At 37.6% G+C, this 17,480-nt stretch overlaps 2 protein-coding genes and 1 long non-coding RNA gene across 13 annotated transcripts in view; 2 read left to right on the top strand and 1 right to left on the bottom strand.

The window, feature by feature from the left end:
- The window catches only part of SLC9B2 (solute carrier family 9 member B2), a 60,821-nt gene extending 47,003 nt beyond the window's left edge, over positions 1-13,818 (top strand). For 2 of the 7 annotated variants that reach the window (XM_032175963.2, XM_032175797.2), the window contains exons 10-13: positions 2,524-2,632; positions 5,421-5,557; positions 7,560-7,783; positions 13,730-13,818. In XM_032175963.2, coding sequence (XP_032031854.1) covers positions 2,524-2,632; positions 5,421-5,557; positions 7,560-7,781 — 468 coding nt within the window. In that variant the 3' untranslated portion in view covers positions 7,782-7,783; positions 13,730-13,818. Of the gene's footprint in view, positions 1-2,523; positions 2,633-5,420; positions 5,558-7,559; positions 9,603-9,873; positions 11,870-13,729 lie in introns of those variants that run through there. The other 5 variants (XM_058432543.1, XM_058432538.1, XM_032176161.2 and 2 more) reach the window with 3 other exon arrangements.
- Positions 7,658-14,270, bottom strand: LOC131382153 (uncharacterized). Its single transcript, XR_009211378.1, has 3 exons — positions 14,150-14,270; positions 9,274-9,374; positions 7,658-7,767 (listed from the first exon to the last, which is right to left on the bottom strand). It is a non-coding gene; the product is annotated as an uncharacterized LOC131382153 (long non-coding RNA).
- The window catches only part of SLC9B1 (solute carrier family 9 member B1), a 139,370-nt gene continuing 136,079 nt past the window's right edge, over positions 14,190-17,480 (top strand). For 3 of the 5 annotated variants that reach the window (XR_009211357.1, XM_058432521.1, XM_058432526.1), the window contains exon 1: positions 14,190-14,514. Coding sequence is in view for 2 of the 5 variants with exons in the window: in XM_058432521.1 (XP_058288504.1) it covers positions 14,190-14,514 (325 nt within the window). In the remaining 3 variants the exon portion in view is untranslated. The remainder of the gene's footprint in view (positions 14,515-17,480) is intronic. The other 2 variants (XM_032176287.2, XM_058432529.1) reach the window with 2 other exon arrangements.

Genomic DNA, 17,480 nt, shown 5'->3' on the forward strand with positions numbered 1-17,480 from the left:
TCTTAAATTGATTTTTGTATACAGTGTAAGGAAGGGGTCCAGAGTCAACCTTCTGCATATGGTTAGCCAGTTATCCCAGCACAGTTTATTGAATAGGGGGTCCTTTACCAGTTGCTTGTTTTTGTTAGCTTTATCAAAGATCACATGGTTGTAGGTGTGCAGTTTTGTTTCTGCATTATCTAACCTGTTCTATTGGTCTATGTGTCTGTTTTTGTACTAGTGCCATCTGTTTTAGTTATTGTAGCCTTGTGGTATAGTTTGAAGTTGGGTAGTGTGATGTCCCTGGATTTGCTCTTTTTGCTTAGGATTACTTTGGCTATTCAGGCTCTTTTTTGGTTCCAAATGAATTTTAGAATGTTTTTTCTAATTCTGTGAAAAATGTCATTGGTAGTTTGATAGGAATATCATTGAATCTGTAAATAGCCTTGGACAATATGGCCATTTTAACAATATTGATTCTTCCTATCCATGAGCATGGTATGTTTTTCCATTTGTGTCGTCTCTGATTTCTTTCAGCAGTGTTTTGTAATTCTCATTGTAGAGATTTTTTACCTCGCTGGTTAGCTGTATTCCTGGATATTTTGTTCTTCTTGTGGAGACTGTGAATGAGATCACGTTCTTGAATTGGCTCTCAGCTTATACGTTATTGGTATATAGAAATACTGATTTTTGTGCATTGATTTTTTTATCTTAAAACTTTGCTGAAGTTGTTTCTAAGATCTAGAAGCCTCTGGGCAGAGACTATGAAGTTTTCTAGGTATAGTATCTCTATACTATTCTTGGTATAGTATTTCCAGGTATAGTATAATCTGCGAAGAGAAATAGTTTGACTTCCTCTCTTCCTAATTGGATGCGTTTTATTTCTTTCTCTTGCCTAATTGCTCTTGCTAGGACTTCCAGTACTCCAGTTAAATAGAAGTGGTGAAAGTGGGCATCCTTGTCTTATTCTGGTTCTCAAAAGGAATGCTTCCAGCTTTTGCCTATTCAGTATGATGATGTTGTCTCTGGGTTCATTGCCCATTTTTCTGTTAGGAACTATGTCTTTTTTTATTGATTGGCCAATGTTTCTTATTCTGTTACACATGGTACAGATATTTTCTTCTAGTTTGTCACTTTTTTGTTTTATGGCTTCTTTTGCCACAAAACATTTTAATGTTACTCTAGTCAATTGTGTCACTGTTTTCCTAGAGTCTTTTGCATTATGTGTTACAAAGTTAGTTCTTGTATCAATTAGGGTCCTATGAGTAAAGAGAAATCACATAGTAACTGGAATAGGGAAAGTTGGTTATTAACCACACCAGGGATTCCAGTAACAAGGTATTGGCTAGTAAGATGTGAAGACATCCTTAAAGAATATGGGAATAGCACCTATGGCTATAATAGATCATCCCCTTAAGCCTGTCCCCTCCTCATTCCTGCCTGCAGGACTGAGATCCAGACTTTGTTAGAGCTTAGAGAAGTCGCTGTGGTGCTGTGCTTGCAGAATTTGCTGAAAATCTACCCTCCCAATTTGCAGGAGATCCATCCCCTTGGGTGCATGGGGACGTATCTTGCTCAAGAGAATATGCTATGAAACTGCCCCAGGGGTATGCTAGGGAATGTAATGGCCACTAAGTGCTGGTGGTTGCATGAACTGTAGTACCCTGATACTGGAGAAGCCACCTAGGATGCAGGAACCTAGAGCTAAGGCCACCAGTGCATGCTATAAGATCTTGCTAGGAAGAGCCACAGAAACCAGGAAGAAAAGCACCTTCAGCTTGCAATAGCTCTTTAGCACACTGTACTGACAAAGTTTAAGATGGTGCTACCTGGCAAAGGAAAAATATTTTAAAGGCCCAGCTCCATTTTCTGTGGAGCAACAGTGAAAGAGGAATTGGAGATAATGGGTAATAAAGTGATAATTGGCACTGATAATCACTTTAGCAAACCTAGATTTTACTCTTGTGCATGATTTGAGATAACCTTAAACAGTATTTTTTGTACAGATAAAATTGGAAACAATTTAAAGATCTGTCAATAAAGAAATGATTGAATAAACTATGGTACTTCCATACTGTAGATTACTATGCAGCAGTAATAGGGGCATATCTAGATATATGTACCAATATTGCAAGCTCTCTAAATCATATTGTTGAAGGAAAGTTGACATAAAATTTTAAACTACAAAAAAAAAATTTAAACTACAAAACACTACTATATATTACAATATGTATACACACATGCACATATACACAGTGTATTCCGAAGTAGGAGTCCTCATAAGATTACTTTATAAGAATCTTTTTATTAACATCCATGTGCAAACTAATATTTAGTATGCTAAAACACCTCATGTATCTTAACTGTGTTAGAAAGATCTTCATGCAATTTTTTTGCTCTGTTCTAGCTAACCTTTTAGTTATAGATGGCACAGAAATAAAGCTTATGTCAGGCCAAATAATTCAAACCTCAAATTAATAAAATTCTTTGCATTTGTAACTTCACATAATAAAAATCTGTGTGTGTGTTTTATTATTATTTTAGGCAGAGGTTGAAAAGATAATTGCAGTTGCCTGGGACATTTTTCAGCCCCTTCTTTTTGGACTAATTGGAGCAGAGGTATCTATTGCATCTCTCAGACCAGAAACTGTAGGTAAGAATTTCAAAGTGTACTTTTGTTAAAATTCACTTTTTTTGGTCAACCTACTCACCAATAAAGTCTACTTTTTATATTCATTGAAATATCTCCAGTAGGTATGTGTACAGTGGTTACTATTGTCACAATTATATAAAAAGTTAATTATGATCTAAGTTTTTTAGAGTAGGGTTAGAAAATAATGCTTGTTCATCTAAGATGGTATATTTTACACATTTAATATTGTTCCTTGTATATGAAAGTGACACTGCTGACCACTACCCAGAAAATTCAAGCCTTACAATTCTTTTTCCAAGGGTAAGAATATTCATCTAGCCTTGTCCTGAACAAGAGCAAGAATTTTAAAGACAACTAGTTAGTTCTATAGTTTGTATCCATGGGATAGAAATGCCTGGTTGTTCATTAATTATTTATTCATACATTCAAAAGCCATCATATTAAAACTCTGTTGATTCAAAACACTGCACTTAAAAATTAATTTGCATACATGTACTCATTATTTCCTTCTTTCCTTCCATCACAGTATTCTTCCATCCATGCTAGGAATCCCATGTCCCGCTACCTCCTTCTGAATCTTGCGTGTGGATTTTTTCCTTTTCTCATACATCTTAAATATCCACGTCACAATTTTCTTCTTTTCAGAATTTAGTCTCCAATCTCTCTTATCTTAAAACAAAATGCTTCTCTTCTGACACATGCTGCAACATGGATGAACCTTGAGAACATTATGCTAAGTGAAATAAGCCAGTCACAAAAAGACTAACCCTGTATGATTCCACTTACATGAGGTATCCAGAGTAGTCAAACTCATAAATGGTACTTGCCAGGGGCTGGGAGTAAAGGGAAATTGTTGTTTAATGGGTATAGAGTTTAAATTCTGCAAGATGAAAAAATTCTGGAGATTGATTGCGTAATAGTGTGAATATACTTAATGATACTAACTATACACATAAAAATGGTTAAGATGGTGAATGTTATGTGTATTTTACTATAATTATAATAATGTGTATTAAAATAATATGTTAAAATTATATACATATAATTTCTCTATTTCACTTGCCCCCATCTCTACCATGCTACCTCTCTCATCTTCTTTTCAGGCTTTTTAAAAGAGGTCACTACATTCCCCTTTCCACTTCAGTTCCCATTTCCTTCTTCTATACATTTTAGCCCAGCTTCTGCCTATCACACAACCTGCCAACCTCTCACCAAGGAAATATTGCTAAATCCAGTCTTTGCTTTACTTGATCTGTCAGCAGCATTTGCTGCTTTTGACCCTCTAACACTCCTTTATATTAAGTTCTTAAACTTCCTATTTCCCAGTGCTGTTTGAACCTTTCCTTACACCATATGTAGCTTAAACGCTGCCCTTTATCAAAGTTCTAACTTTGTGCCTCTGGCTCTATATCACTTCTCTAACGTCATCTATACTAGTGACATCAACTATAAACTGTATAATTCCAAACTATTTATCTCTAAATCAATATATCCAATTGTTGATTGGACAGCACCACTTGTATGTCCTGTTAACCTTCAAACTCAGCTAAAACTTCCTTCTCATCCTCTTCTTAAACTTTCAGTGTTTCCTTCTGGGAATGGTATCAACTCTTTATCTTGTACTTCAGGCTACAGATATTTTTGAATACTTTCCAACCTTGAAGAAATACCTTTCAACAAAGAACCACAAAACTTTCCCATAAAAAAGCCATATGGCAGATTTACAATAGATCCTCCTGCTATGTCTATCTGATGTTTTACCAGCCCTTTGAATTTGAGAAAAGTACTTTTCTTTTCTGAGCTTCTGGTTTTTTCAACTATAAAATAATACTTATCCCACAGGTTGTAAGGACTAAGTAAAATAATACATTTAAAGCTTAGTACAGCACTTGGCACAGAGTAAATACTCAACAAATGTTACTTTTTTAAAAATCACCCTAATACTCAGGAGTCACCTTAGCTGTACCATTCTTAGGTCCAGTAGCATGCAGCAGCACTACTCACAATCCTTTGTTTGGCAAATGATGATGAACTTGTCTTTATCAGCAAAGAGTTCTACAGGACTAACTGGAGTAGCTGTATAGGTTAACCAGGGATAATTGGGACCAGTACAACCAGTACACATCAGTATGGTGAAACACTGGTAGACTGCCAGTGTCTATTCTGATTGGTCAGTGCCCAGCCAGCTCTGATTGGCTAATTCCCTCCATACTGGCTCATAAATATTTTGGCTATCACTTCTGGTCTTATACTCTGTAAAGAATTATTGACTTTTTGGGTTAAAATATTATTTTTCTCTCTTTTATGCCCTTAGTTTGTTTATACCTCACTTACCGTATAGTCTATGAATTAGTTGTTTATGTTTCTGTCTTTCTCTGACTTTGAGACAAAGTCTATACATTATACATTTATGTGTACCCAGTACTTAGTTTAAAGCTTATTACTTATCATTTAATCATATCGTTTAATGAATTCATCTTACACACATGAACAAGCATGGTTCTTGCTATAAAGCATAAGACATACATAACATTCAAATCTCTATATCAGAATTCAAATATGCTTAATTTCTGGTTTTAATCTAGGGAAACACCTTATTTTAAACAAATAGCCTGATTCATCCTTAATATTGATTGTTTTTATATATTCTTCCTAAACATTTTTGTATTTGTAATTTTTTAATGCTTTAAAAATTATTTCTGTTGATGGTTATTTTGAATTGGTAACCATGAGATGCAATTTCTCTCCTAGTATTTTATTATTTCTAAAAATTGAATATTTCTTACAGGCCTTTGTGTTGCCACCGTAGGCATTGCAGTATTGATACGAATTTTGACTACATTTCTGATGGTGTGTTTTGCTGGTTTTAACTTAAAAGAAAAGATATTTATTTCTTTTGCATGGCTTCCAAAGGCCACAGTTCAGGTATGATGGATAGGATGGCTTAGCATTTTAACTGCTATTTCTGCATGACACCTTGAAATATTGAATAAGAGGGCTTGTTTAAATTTAGTGAAAATAAATAATTGAAGTGGATTTATGAAAAGAGTTTATCCTAATCTATTCTTTAAAACCTATATTTTTGGTATATTCATTCCTTAAATGTGATAGCTCATTAAATTTCCTAGGATCACCAGGGTACAAGTAAAAATCCAGTAAATCTCTACTCTACTAGAAAGCAGTAGTAACAGGAGAGAAGAATTTGAATTTCATCAGTCAGCACTCTCTAAGTCACCCAAGGAAAGAGTTGTTAACTCTTTTCATGTTAATAACTTCCAAGAAGAGAGTAAAATAGAAATAACATGGTTCCCTTAATGTTTGGAGATACTTTAATGTTAATATGATTGATGATCAGTTGAGCTTGACCAGAGTCGTTGTATGTAATGGAGAAAAGATTATTGAAAAACAACTCAGAAAGTACTTTATTGATTTCCTAGATTATTAGTTGGTATTAATTATTCAAAACTCACTGAACTTCCTGGTAAATGTCTCAATCACTTAACCAAAAATTTGTGCATTCTAATAAACATGTGATAAATAAAGCTATTACAGATAGGTGCTTGAATTTGTTGACCATGCATTTGTTAGAATACCTATGATTGCTAATTAAGTTAGAACTGTATAGATTATGATTTGTTGCAAATGTGATGTATCTTTGGTTGTATATTTTCAGACTAATTACATCAAACAACATTTAACTGTTTTGTCCCAGATTATTTTATAATTAAATATTCAAATTTCTGCTATTAAGGAATTAAAATCAAGTGTTTTTCATTTAGGAGGCTTCGGAGGATGTGTATGCTCAGTAAATATATTCCAGATTTCAATTATGCTCTTTGCATTTGGGTATTACTTCAGAATTCCCCCCACCCCTATCAGACTTTCAAAAATGTCTAAAACATAATGGCTAAGAGTTCTATAAAAAGGTCTCTGGACAGCAATGTGACCAGCCAAACTTCAGGAGTTCTATTATAGAAGAGAAAGGGGTCATTCACATTTTTATGAGCAACTAGTAGTTTCTGCCATTGTTTCTGATGTACACTTTTCTTTTTCATTGTCTTAGAGGCTTACATTGTTCTCTGTGGAATAAGGGATAACCAGATTAATTAATACATTTTCCCATCTGCACTGATAATATTGCATTTCGCCTGTAAAAGAAACCGAGAATTTTCATAATATTTTCCAACAGATACATTCCAAATAAAACATTTCACCAACTTGTGTGGCAAGGAGTTGACCAAATACCTAATAAGATCAACTTCAAGTTGTCAGGGTGTCCACTATTTTCATGTTTCATGATGTTTGACAATGAGTTTAAGCTCTAAAGCAATATATATTTATTTAAAATTTAACAGTTTTCAGTAGGTATCACTGCATGTTTTTCATCTTATTTTTTAGTTCCAAATTCCTAGAGATAAAAGGAGATGACCAGTAATTTTCATCTTTATTCAGGAAAAATTCAGTACATAGAACTTTATGTTATATTTAATTAATATTGTGAGTCTGGATTTGCGTTGTGTTTTGAAATGTATTTTACTGATATTTATGTAACCCTGCCTTACACAGATAGGTACAAATGAGTCATCAGTATGTTCCCATGCAAGGGCAGAGAGAGTTTTTACATCATCACAACCAGCTGGGCTGGGCACAGTGACTTACACCTGTAATCCCAGCACTTTGGGAGGCTAAGGAGGGAGGATCACTTGAGGCCAGGAGTTCAAGACCAGTCTGGGCAACACAGCGAGACCCTGTCTCTAAAAGTAAAAAAAAAAAACAAAACCTGCAATACACTTTGAAAGAAGACTAAAACAACTTTCTTAGTTGAGCAAAAGAGCAAGCAATTTGCTTTTGCAAACAATAAAAAAATCACTTTTTTAATATATGCTTATCTTATCATGATTCCATTTTTACCCTTAAACTTTTATAGGCTGCAATAGGATCTGTGGCTTTGGACACAGCAAGGTCACATGGAGAGAAACAATTAGAAGACTATGGAATGGATGTGTTGACAGTGGCATTTTTGTCCATCCTCATCACAGCCCCAATTGGAAGTCTGCTTATTGGTTTACTGGGCCCCAGGCTTCTGCAGAAAGTTGAACATCAAAACGAAGATGAAAAAGTTCAAGGAGAGACTTCTGTGCAAGTTTAGAGGTGAAAAGAGAGAGTGCTGAACGTAATGTTTAGAAAGCTGCTACTTTTTTCAAGATGCATATTGAAATATGTAATGTTTAAGCTTAAAATGTAATAGAACCAAAAGTGTAGCTGTTTCTTTAGACAGCATTTTTAGCCCTTGCTCTTTCCATGTGGGTGGTAATGATCTATATCACCAACCTTAATCTCTCTACCTTTTTTTTCAAACACCCCTTCATCATCCATCTTAATTTGCATAAGGACATACCTACTTTAATGTACTACCACAGTTTACAGTTAACATGGGAAAGACCAGCTTCAGTATCCTCTTCAGCTAGGATTGCTCCTTTAACTTTCACAGTTTGCTGATTCATATTTGCCCAGGCTCTGATGCCTTGAATTGGTTTTGGCTCTTCTTTTTTGGTTTTGTTTTTGTTGTTAAACATCATAATGCAGTCTCTCATTAATTTTACCCTCATTTTCCCTGATAATCTGCCTCTTCTCCATTTCTCCTTCCCTTACTACCTTTCTTTGAATTACTGTAACTGATTGGTCCCACCAAAATTTTAAAGTACATGAAGTATCTTCATTGGTTCATCCTCTTGCCCCCTCCAGATGTCAAAAAACTTTATCCTGCCCCCTAGCTGATGACCCAGGTTCCTTTATTTCAGTGGCCCATGTGAGTCTACCTTCCCCTAAGGAGTGCCCTAATCCAGCCCTTTTTTCATTTGTTTTTATGACCCATATCTTAGGCTCTTCCCATTTCTAGATGGGAGATAGATAAGTTTCAAATCTATGCCAGTCTTATGAATATTACATTAGGGTAATGTGCTATAATGAAGAAACAAAAAATACAGTGCTTAAAAGAAAATAGAATTCTATTTCCGTCTAATGAAACTGGCTGGTTGGTTAATACTAACAGGGTTACTCTGCTCATGAGGTCTGCTCAGAGTCCCATATCTTTCTGTCCTGAAGCTCTGCCATGCCCTAGCTTAGGACATGGCTTAACCTATTTATGCCAGAGGTGCAAAATTTTTTGTGAAACATGAGACCTTGGCGATGACCTTGAGCAGTAGGATATAAATAACTCCCACAGGCTTAGCGTTCTAATAATGGAACACTAGGCATAAATGGGTTAAAAATGGATCTCTACCATGTCTCCATTCTATCTCTCAAGGAAAATGCAAGTATAGCAATTTATTTTTGAGGAAGTGATGTGGAAGTTGGACACATCTCTTCTCCTACATTTACTGGTAATGATCATATCTGGCTGTGAGGCAGCTAAGTGTTGTCTCTAGCTAAGCATTCATACTCCTAGGAGGAACGGAACATCAAATTTTTGGGGCCAGAGCTTCCACTATGTTGGATGTTATCATCACTTAGTAACATATTCTTACATGCAAACAAAAGCTTTTGAAAGACATTGCCTTAAACCAAAAGAGTGACTTCTATGGCAGGAATTTCAGAAATTGTGACTTGCCAGCAGAGAAAATATTAGAAGAAAGACTTACCTGCATAGGTCATATTTTATCCTACTTTGTAACAGGCCATCTCTGCTTTTGTGTATCACTCATAAGTTCCTCTTCACTCTAGGTCATCTTCTGTGTAGTTACTGAAATAATCACATTCACATACAGTTTACGGTTTTTATCATGTTATCTGTGTACCTGAAGTGTTTATTATATACTTGTCATATCCTATCTAAACTCCTCGACCTAGAATTCAAAGTTCATTTTAATCTTGAAGTAGGTATTAAATATGTATTAGATGAATGAATTATGAATATCCTAATCCCACCAAGCTAATCTGCATAAATAAAGCCTGTCCATTCCTCTCTTCATTAGACTTCTGTTCGAGCCCTATCCACCATGGCTTTCACCTCTATTCAAAACTAGTTTAATATTCACTTCTTCTAAATAGCTTTCAATTTTATGTCAACTTGACTGGTTACCCTATGGTGCTGTATTCCTTTAATGTTTATGCTCTTGATTTGGACTTGATTAATTTATACCAAAGGTCAGATAAGTGTTTTGAACTGAACTTCATTGGTTAGGTACACTTTGCTAGGGGCACCATAAACTTAATGATCATCTGGTCCTCTATTTTTGCAGGCTCTAAAAGTAGATGCATCCAAAAAATACTTACTGAAAGCTTTTGAGATCCAGGCACATCATCAAGAATAATATTGTCCCTGTCCTTAAGGATTTAACAGTCCAATAGAGATGACAGACAAATAAGAGAATGCAAAACAATATGATAAGTGCTATTATGCAGGAACTACAGGGCTGCTAGGGAGCGCATGGCAGGAGCACTCAATCAATCCAAGGGTGGTGGAGTTTAGGCACAGCTTCCCAGAGAAAGTAGAGCATTGGCTGAGGGAAGATTAGGACTTAGCCAGCAAAAGGGATGTGAGACCAAAAAGTGTTACACTTCATGCTGTTTCCCAGGTAATCAGTGGCATTTTGTCCAAGTAACAGGCTTGGAATATTTATTAACTTATACATAATACAGTTAGTATAACTAAATCAGAATGCTATTGAATATGTTTAGGGCCCCTAGGAAAATTAGAAATGGAAGTCCACAGAGTATAGAAATGATTGAAGGGCACCTCAAGCCACTGCCAATACCTGTTTCATTTTGCAAGTCATGCAGCAAACTCTTTTCTACCTCTAAGAGGGCAGCCACCATCTAAATCTCTGTGACTGCCCAGTGCTGGTTTTTTGACTTCCTCTACTGGATCTCTGAAATTTGTGCCTATTCCTGGAAGCTCTTTGTAGGAATTTATTAATTGCTATAAGACTATGTTGCTGTTATATATCATGGAGATGGTGAGGTTAAGAATGACAGAGGCTGACCATTCAGCAGGGGGTTTGTCACCACATTGAAAGCCACATCTCTTGACTTGGTTGGTGAACTTAGGGTTAACCCAATAGAGTACTGACCAACCCAACCTATCCCCACTTAAACCACAGATAGAAACAATTACTCTAACTTTTGGGTCCCTTATACATACTTACGTAAGAGCACATATAACACTTTTTTTCAGTTTATTTACATGTTTGTCTCTTATTAAATCAGCTCCCTATGGGTAGGAACCTTGTCTTAATTATCCTTGAATCCTCCGCATTTTTCACAGGGCATGGAACACAGTAGACATTTAATAAACATTTACTGACTAAATCTGAGAGGAAGAGGATCCTCTCTCAATATCAGAAAACTACTTGCCACACAACAGTTTGGATCTTAGTCTGCTTAGTCTATCTTAGTCAGCTTGGGCTGCTATAATAAAATACCATACACTGGGTGGCTTACACAACAGAAACTTACTTCTATTAAAGGTTGGAAGTTTGAGATCAGGATTCCAGCATTGTTGGACTCTGGTGAAGTCTCTCTCCCTGGCTTGCCAATGGCCACCTTCTCACTGTGTCATCACATGACACCAAGAGAGAGCAAGCAAGCTCTCTGGTGTCTCTTCTTATAAGGGTACTCTAATCACAGCATGAGGGCCCTACCCTCATGACCTCATCCAAATCTAATTGCCTTCCCAAATCCTCATATCCAAATACATCACATTGGAAGTTGGGGCTTCAACATATGAATTTGTGAGGAAGGACATAATTCAGTCCCTGAAAGAAGTGTCATATTTCCAAGGACAGTATTTTTCTCTCTGGTATTAACTCTCAGTCACCTTGATTGACCTTGATGTCCTCAAAATTTCCTCAGGTATACATTTGCAAATGATCTCAACCACTACATTCTTTAAAAATAGTATTTTTTTTCTGATTATAAAGTAACACATTTTCATTGCAGAAAATTTAGAACACAGAAAAATACAAACAAGAAAACTGAAACTAATATAAACATCTATTTTATTTTTCTTTAAAATTGTACTGCAGTTTTGGGGGATGTATTATTTTCAGAAAGATATATCATCAACTGAATTTGTTGGGTGAAAGGCAACATAAGTATTTCATATTTGACTTTTATGATGCTATGTAGATTGAAGAATTTTGTTGTGTATAATAAATGCTAAGCCTTCATGTTTATATTCGGATATTCATTTTGCAATGAATAAAACAGACATATCCCTGCCTTCATGGAGCTTATTTTAAAATCCATTTACTCCCTCACTCAGAATATATTATAACATGCCTACTATGTGCCAGGTCTTGTGCTAGATACTAGGGATACAGTGATGAACAAGATATTCAAGGGCTTGGTTTTCCATAAACTTGAATTCTAGTGGAAAATTGACAATGTGAGGTATACAAATATGAATAAGACATGATACTTGCCTTTAAGGACCTTAGAAGGAACTAAGATATGTACAAATAGCTATAATCCAAGTGAATAATTCAAAAGTGTTTTTAGCATAGAAGTTAAGGAAATCTTAGAGGAGCTGATACTTGAACTAGACCTTCGAGAATGGAGAGGATCTAGATGGATGGGGTTATATTAGGGAGTAAGGTGAAGATGGGAACAACTAATGTGGGAGACTGGCATATTAGCAAAGTTTTGAAAACAGTAAAGCCTGGAGCATAGAATGTGATTGGCACTTGAGATTGATGAAGAGAATTAGAGATAAGACCAGAAAAGAAAGTTGGCACTGAAATCATACTAAATAGATCATTGGCCAAATTTTTATTTTTATTGAAGTACTTTCAGAAGTATGAAACTATTTATGTAGAAAGTTTTAAAACTTTTTTTATCATGTCAAATATAGTTTTAAAAAATTGCTCTCAGTTAAGATTCTCCTTATTCCTCAAAAGCTTTTGCTTTCTATGACCTTGTTGCAAATATAATCAATTTACTTATTTTTAAAACACTATTAATTTTTATAAGAAAGGTTATCAGATGATTAAATGTTTTTTTATTAGTAAATTTTCATTATATTGTCTCCCAAAGAACCACTGTATTTTTTTAATGTCTCAGAACATTATATTTTTATATGAATCATTTATGTACCTCTCTGTAACAAGTGGGAATTGCTTCATGGCATTTGGGGAGTACGTAATATTATATTTATAGTTGACTGACTCAAATCCAGCCTGAGCCCTCTGGCCTGGTGAGAATTCCAAAACTCCATTTGTTGATGTGCCCTCCATCTTCCTTACATGGACCCTAAAGCGCTTAGCTCTCCAGGAGCCCATTCCTTCTAGAGCGTAAGAGTAGTGCCTTGGAGGCAAACAGACTCCCAGCAAAGGTCTTCCTTCCCTGCTTTACCATTTGTCCCACCTCCCATTATCTTTAGGGATCTACCTGCTTTTCCTGTGAGTACAAAACATTTCCTTTTCATGAGTACAAAACATTCCCTTAACCCTGTAATCATGAAACCCTGTCTACTCTCCTGAAATGAGGAAGAAAAATAAATCCTTGCTGAGATGTCTATAACACGTTGAAGGAGGGAAGGTGTTAATAAAAAGGGCAGGGCTGTGGTGGCTCACGCTTGTAATCCCAGTACTGTGGAAAGCCAAGGGGGGCAGATCACTTAAGTCCAGGAGTTCAAGTCTTCCTGGGCAACATGTGAAACTCCTCTGTACTAAAAATACAAAAATTAGCCGGGGGGGGTGGTGGCGCCCGCCTGTAGTCCCAGCTACTCAGGAGGCAGAAGGATCGCTTGAATCAAGGAGGCGGAGGCTGCAGGGAGCCTAGATCGCACTGCACTCCAGCCGGGGTAATAGAGTGAGACAACCCTGTCTCAACAACGACAACAAAACCAAAAAAAGATAATTTCGTATTTAAGTTACCCAAGAAGGAACTGTAATTTGAATCAGATCTTAGATGATGACTAAGAAAAAGAACACTCCGGTAGAGGAATTAACTTTAGAAAACGCACTGAGGCAAAAAGGAATACAGTGTTCAAGAGTAAATATTGTTTTGAGTGTCAGGAGAAACATTAAAAAGGGCAGTTTGTCTTTCTAAGAAGTTTACACTTTCTCCAATAACAGTTGTTTTTGTCTTTTATAGGAAGCGTGGATTCTATTACTGGAAACTTTGGGACTGAAAGGCCAAAGCTTCTGGGCCCACCATCAACGCAGCTCCGCTTTCATTTCTTTCACATACAACTTTCCACATAAGATTTCATGCGGAAAAAAAACCTCACAAAGGTTTTATACTGATAACAGTATATTAAGTGTTTACTTTGTACACAGCGTCTTTGTTCCAGACACTTGCCATGTCTCATTTACTCTCACACCACCACCACGGCGTCCTTTAAAGATGAGAAGGCAACCTCAGGGAGATGATGTATTTGCCTAGGTCCCATAGCTAGCAAGTGACAGCGCTGCAGTTTAAGCTCACGCCGCCTTGGGGAGAGACCGTGCTCTTTTACCATTGCACTTTAAGCTGACTTTAGGGAAAACACAATCTGAGTTTTGACAAGTTTACCTCTGGCACATGCAGTCCCGAGCACTGCTTTTTAGCTAAAATGCCCAGTGATGTCAACTCTGTCCCTGGATTTCTACAACCCGATGAGTCAATATTCAGAAGAGACGTCGAAAGGAAAGGGTTCAATAGACAGAAAACACACCAGACACTCCCAGAAGCCCCAGAACCCTCGCCTCTGCCGGCGCGGGAGGCCAAGACGTCACTTAAACGCGCTGCCGCCTCCTCGCCCCGCCCCGCCCCTGCGCGGGAGTCTATCCGGGCTTTCGCGTCACCACCCTGCCCACCAGGGTGGCGCGTGGCTTACGCAACGGTTACCGGGCTCCTGAGCCGCTCCCGGGCCAGCGAGGGCTGCGAAAGAGTTGTAGGTACGGCCCATTTTTCTTAACTCCGCCCTTCCAAGCCCTTTGGCGCTAGTCCCGACTCTCCCGCGATCGTTTCCTTGCCGTAGGCCCCAGGAGGGCCTTTCCTCTCCCTCACTTCAATAGGATTCTTGGGCTCCTCTCCCAGACGCTGAGGAAACAGCCACAGACATTGTCTCTCCTCGCCGTGACTCCTTTCCTTACTCTGTCATCCCACATCTCTCTTGTTTGTTCTCTCTCCCTCCTATTTTTCTTATTTTACAAATACTCGCCAGTAGTAAAGAAGAGATCTGTCAGTCAAGATTGACTGCAAAATTAATTTTATTAAGCGTGTACTATTTTACAAACAGTGGATCCCTGCAAATAAACCTTCACATACATGCTCCTGCGATTGGAGATTCTGGGATTGGTTGCCGATCCTGAAAAAGTTCTCTTCCCCCACCCACCCACCTCCACGCCCCTTAATCCTGTTTACTCTTCTTGGCTTTAACCCAGGGGACAAGCACTTCCAGCAATCCCCAACCTTTTTGGCACCAGGGACCAGTTTCATGGAAGACAGTTTGGGGTGGGGGGCAGGATGGGATAAAACTCTTCCATCTCAGATCATCAGGCATTAGATTCTCATGAGAAGGCACAATTTAGATCCCTCGCCTGTGCAGTTCATAATCGGGTCTGTGCTCCTATGAGAATCTAATGCCTTTGCTGATCTGACAGGAGGTGGAGCTCAGGCATAATCCTCTAGCCCCGCTCACCTGCTGTGTGGCCTCTTCCTAATAGGCCACAAACCTGTACCTGTCTGCTGCCCAGAGTTTGGGGATCCCTGCTTTAGACCAGTGCTTTTGAAGGAAAAAGGACAGTTGCACACACACTGTGTCTGTCACATCAGTCAGTAGCATTACAAGAGCTCTTCAAGGGACCATACCAGGTCCCTCACTCCCCTCTATGGGTGTCCTAGAGCCTATGAAATAACAGATTTGGTGTTGCAGGGAGACAATTGGCCCAGGTGGCAATGAGGGAGGCCACACCCCACTCTGATTTTCCTTATAGATAAATATAATTATGTGTGCAATAGAAGCATGAAAAATAACACTTATTATTGTCACCCCTAGAGAATTCATGCCCCAAATATTTTAGTCACTGTGTGCCTATGAAAAGGGCATTCATATGTATTGTCCTCTGTGAGTACCAGAATTTTTTTTAACTTACTTTAAAAAATTCTATACAGATTTAGTTAGTACAAGTTCAGTTTTGTTGTGTGGATATGTTGCACAGTGGTGAAGTCTGGGCTTTTAGAGTACCAGAATTTATACTGCTGTTTTTCAGTTGGCTCTTGTCATAAGGTCCTGCCAATTACTAGACAAAAGGAAATAGGTGGGTGCTGTAATTGTAACATATAAAGTATGGTTTTTATAGTACTTCTCATTTTGTACTTATTTTCATACTCATCCTGTTTAAACACTTCTGTTGGTTAACCCAATCCCATGTTACTGTGGTGTTTACTAAACACTGAGATTGAATAGTACCTGGAACATAGTGTAATATACATTCAATAAATATTTTTTGAGGGAATGAATGGATGAGCTTCTCAAGAAGCCATACCTTAGCCACTTTTGTTTTTCCTGGACTCAGAGCTTAGTCTAGCAGTAGTAAACTCACCAGTGTGAGTTAAGTAGAGAAGTCAAATGACTTGCTTAGGGAAAGGCATTCATTAAGTATTTTTTAAAGAATATCCTACTTTGTCAGGCATTGTTTTAGGCATTGTGAATACAATGGTAAGAAAGACTAGCAAGATCGCTGTTCTTATGAAGTTTAAATTCTAGTGAGTGGAAGATAGAAAATAGGTAAACTATATGAGCAAGGAATTTTGGATAATAGTAAGCACAGTGAAGAAGTAAAACATTGTGAAGGTCTTCCTTAAGACTGGGGGAGGGGTCAGTTTAGATTGATTGCTTAGTGATATTTTTAAAAACCAACCATGGAAATATTTGGGATCAGCTCACTACAGGTAAAGGCAACTCCAATTGCAAGTGCCCTAAGGAAGGAAAGAACTTGGCTCCTTCAAGGAACATCATAAAGACCACTGTAGCTAAAATGTAGAGAAAGTGGTACGGGATGAGCTTGGAGGGATAGGTAGGGGCCAAATCATGTAAGGCTTTGAATAGGCCATGGAAATCTACCCATGGAATAAGTTTGGAATTTATTTAAAATGTAAAGAGAAACCAGTAGTGAGTTTGGAGGGAGTGATAGGATCTGATTTACAATGTAAAAAGGTTTGTTCTGCCTATTATGTGATGACTGAATCATACTGGGTGGGGAGCAAGATCTATAGCAGAAGATAATTGCAGAAATCCAAAGAGGAATGACAAGTTCGGGATAAAATAGCAGAGAAATAGATGTATATGAGCTCTATTTTTGGGGCAGAGCCTACAGATTTTGTGATGTTTTGAATATAGAGGTGATGAAAAAGGAGTCACCTCTAGCCCCTAAATTTTTGTCTTGAGCTTGTGTGGATGGTTGTGCCATTTACCAAATGGAAAAGACTAAGGAAGAAAAAGGAGCAGCCAGGGTGGTGGGAGGGGGGGAGTTTTATTTTGCTTACCTTAATTTTTACATTCTTATTAGAAATCAAAGGTAAGTTGAGTCTTGAGCTCTGTGCAGAGTGTAAGGAACCAAAGATACAAAGTTGGGAGTCACCAGCATATGGAAAACTACCTAGGGCAAGTGTGCTCACAGAGAACATTGCAATGACTAGTGTAAAGCAGAGGAAAAGAAGCAAACAAAGGAGATGGAAGAATAGCCAATGAAGTAGGAAGAAAATCTGAAGAGTGCGATGACATAAAAGCCAAGACTGGCCGGGCATGGTGGCTCATGCCTGTAATCCCAGCACTTTGGGAGGCTGAGGCGGGTGGATCACCTGAGGACAGGAGTTCCAGACCAACCTGACCAACATGGAGAAACCCATCTCAATTAAA

The sequence above is a fragment of the Hylobates moloch genome, unplaced genomic scaffold (genome assembly GCF_009828535.3).
Source record: "Hylobates moloch isolate HMO894 unplaced genomic scaffold, HMol_V3 SCAFFOLD_2, whole genome shotgun sequence".
Classification (NCBI taxonomy): Eukaryota; Metazoa; Chordata; class Mammalia; order Primates; family Hylobatidae; genus Hylobates; species Hylobates moloch.